Source organism: Pteropus vampyrus, unplaced genomic scaffold, assembly GCF_000151845.1.
Source record: "Pteropus vampyrus isolate Shadow unplaced genomic scaffold, Pvam_2.0 Scaffold267, whole genome shotgun sequence".
NCBI classification, from domain to species: Eukaryota; Metazoa; Chordata; class Mammalia; order Chiroptera; family Pteropodidae; genus Pteropus; species Pteropus vampyrus.
This window is the reverse complement of record NW_011889048.1, coordinates 138,251-141,221: the sequence shown is the minus strand read 5'-3', so window position 1 is coordinate 141,221 and position 2,971 is coordinate 138,251. Positions and strand designations below refer to the sequence as shown.

The following is a 2,971-nucleotide window of genomic DNA, read 5'->3' as shown; positions in this document are numbered from 1 at the left end:
AATGCGGTCCCTGTAGGTGGTTGTGAGCGCGAGTTACTCCAGCTCCCAGGGGCTTAAACAGAGAGGAAGGCTGATTGGCGCTCCCGGCTGAGAGGATGACAAGGGCAGCCTTCAGGCATGGCTGGATCCAGGGCCTCGAGAGTGGCAGGCTCCTCTTCTGTCTCCAGATTATAGCAGCAAACTGGTTGGCTGACTCACAAGGTCACTCTGAGACACACACCCCCAACCCCCTGCAGACCCCAGACCAACCCCTGCCTCCATCATGCTCACTCTCTTCGGGACCCTCACTCAGGCCCCAGTCCCCACTTCCTTCCCGAGTACTCACTCCTGCCCTCTCGGCCCCTGGCCCCTCAGCCCGCCCCCACTCTGGTCCTCACAGACTCACCTCCCTGCTGCCTCTACCACCTCTGCAGTCCAGTGGTAGCCTGACTTCAGCCCAGGTCACCTGGGGTGCTGCCACGAATCGAAGAAACTCCAGCTGAAGCATGGGCCAACCCGGGCTGAGCCTGCCCACCCTCCTGTGACCGCCGGGCAAATGAGCACGAAGTGGGCAACTGCAAACGGCAGGTGTGTCCTCACCTGATTCTGGAGAGCGTGTCTGTGCAGCTCCCAGCTCGGGGGTCTCCGGGCGTCCCTAGGCTGTGGCTTCATCCCCCCGCCTCTGCCTCCATGGTCATCGTCACACAGACTCCTGCGTGTCCAAGCTGGCAACGTCTCTCCTCTTCCATCTTTTACAAGGACACCTGTCGTTGGACGCAGGGCCACCCTGATCCAGGATATGACATCGTCTCAAGATCCTTAGTTATATCCCTTTTTCCAAAGAGGGAACAATCCCAGGGCCAGAGGACTCATCTTTTGGGGCCGCGATTCAGACCCCTGCACCTCCGAGCCTCACCAGAGCTAGGAGTGTGGGTGGGGGAGCACCCTGACTTACAGATGGGGAAATTCCAAGCAGGGCTGGGCCGGAGCCCCCATGCGCATGGCTCCTCTCCTGAGACCCACCCTGTGGCCTGCAGCCTGGGTGGGGTTCAGCCCTGCGGGTGCGCTCACTCTCAGCCAGAGGGCCCCATGTGGCCGCCACTCACTGGGTCCACCGTCCTTGGGGTTCCCTGTCCATCTGTGGCTGCTCGCTCATCCTTTCCTGTTGCCCCACCTGACTCGTTGTCCTAAGCCCCTTGCCTCCTCCCGGAAGCCCTCCAGGCTGTTCCATGATGCCTTCCTAGCTTGCCTAGTGGTGGGCTGTCCCCCTGACCCTCTTCGCTGCCTACTGTCAGGGCGATCAGCCTGTGGGGACCCTAGCCCCGGGTCCCTCCGTGTCATTACGTCGCCCCTGCACTCCACAGCTTCCTTCCATCCTTCAAAACTGTGGCGGCATCCACCAACTCCTGCAGGCCCAACTCCTGGTTCCCCAGTCCTCACCTCCCGGCCAACCCCAGCCCTGAGGAACGTCTGGTGACCCAATGGGCCACGTCCTCTGCTCCCAACTCGACCATGGTGGCTGGGGGATGACTCCTGTGGCTCAGCACTCAGGTGACCTTTGGGGCCTGGGAGGCAGTGGGATCCAGCCCCGGAGGTGGACTCCGCGACCTTTATCCCCCCATCTGTATTATGGTGGGCGGATCCCACCTTATGGGGGCTGGGGGGGGGGCGCGCAAGCCATGGAGCTGGGCAGGTGCCCAGAAAGAGACAGCCTGGCACTGCCACCTCCACAGTGGCCATGGCCAACTCCACGGTTGGCCATCTCCAAGGATGTGGGGACCTGAGCCTCAAGAAAGGGGGGCCTGGCTGGATCATCGCCCCCTACAGGCCAGATGCCAGCTAGAACAGGATGCTGTGCCTGGCTTGCGGAAGAGGCGGGAATTGGGGGTTCCCAGCCCTCATTTCTTTGTCTGGAGGATGGGAAGTGCTGAGTCTGAACGCCCCTCCCCCGCCCACCCTCCCCAGTGCCCACCGCCCCAAACCACACCAAGGGCTCACGTGTAGTAAAAAGACTTTATTAAGAAGGCTTTGGAGTCAAAAAATAAAACTCTTGATACAATTTTCTGAACCCTTAAGTCAGCTCAGCAAATATATAATCAGTAATTTAGCTGTGTAAGATTAAAGGTCCGTTACTTTAAAATAAAATATATTTTAGTTCTTAAAATTTATTCCATAAAGTACATATTTCCCTATAAATCCGCTACATATACACAAGAGGTAAAAAGTAAAAGTTTAAAAAAAAATTTAAAAAATTAAAAAACCGACAACATAAACCACAGCAGAAGGGGATTAATAATTAAAAAAAAACAAAAGTCAAAAGTTTCTGGTTGGGCTGCCCCTCGCCCCCCGACCCCCCTCCGGCCTATGCGGGGCTGTTGTACAAAAGGGTGACCGGTTCGCCCCGAAAAGGGAGTAAAAATGTCGCCGTCCTCGCGGTGGAACTTTCTGCAGAGGCTGAGCCCGCGCAAAAACACCGTCAGATCTGAATTCCGCTCCATAGAAAAGGACAACCGATTGTTGTAAAAATCGTGTTTTGTTTTCCCTTAAAAAGATCACCCTGGGAGGGGGGCGGGGCATGTCTCAAATAAAAAGTGCAACAGACCTTTTCTCTCTGTTTATTTTAACCTGTCGACTCAATACTGTTATTTGCTAAGAACTGAGGTGCCACTGGGCCGCAGGGTCGCCGTCTCCACGCCTGGGACCGGAGTTAAAGCTCGTCTGTAAACACTGGCCACGCTGCCCGCGCCCACGGCCGCCCCGTCCCCTCCCCCGTCCACCCCCACCCTGGGCGAGGGGCTCCGCTAGGAAAAGATATGAATGGCCTGGGTGGCGGGCGTGTGGCAGGCGGGGCACTCCGGCTGGCTCTTGCCACAGATGCGCACGGCGCAGTCCATGCAGAAGAGATTGTGGCCACAGGGCACCAGCGCGGCCATCACCTCGCCCTCGGCGCACACCACGCACTCGCGCGCCAGGGCGGGGCCGGCGGCGGTGG

At 58.1% G+C, this 2,971-nt stretch overlaps 1 protein-coding gene and 1 long non-coding RNA gene across 2 annotated transcripts in view; both read right to left on the bottom strand.

Annotated features, from left to right (window-relative positions):
• The window catches only part of LOC111729534, a 5,548-nt gene extending 3,623 nt beyond the window's left edge, over window positions 1–1,925 (bottom strand). Inside the window, exon 1 of the long non-coding RNA XR_002776269.1 lies at window positions 580–1,925. This is a non-coding gene — a long non-coding RNA (uncharacterized LOC111729534). The remainder of the gene's footprint in view (window positions 1–579) is intronic.
• Window positions 1,926–1,973: 48 nt separating this feature from the next.
• LOC105302257 (RNA-binding protein MEX3D-like) overlaps window positions 1,974–2,971 on the bottom strand; it is a 9,478-nt gene continuing 8,480 nt past the window's right edge. Inside the window, exons 3-4 of the mRNA XM_011375225.2 lie at window positions 2,795–2,969; window positions 1,974–2,674 (exon numbers count right to left, since the gene is read on the bottom strand). Coding sequence (XP_011373527.1) covers window positions 2,622–2,674; window positions 2,795–2,969 — 228 coding nt within the window. The 3' untranslated portion in view covers window positions 1,974–2,621. The remainder of the gene's footprint in view (window positions 2,675–2,794; window positions 2,970–2,971) is intronic.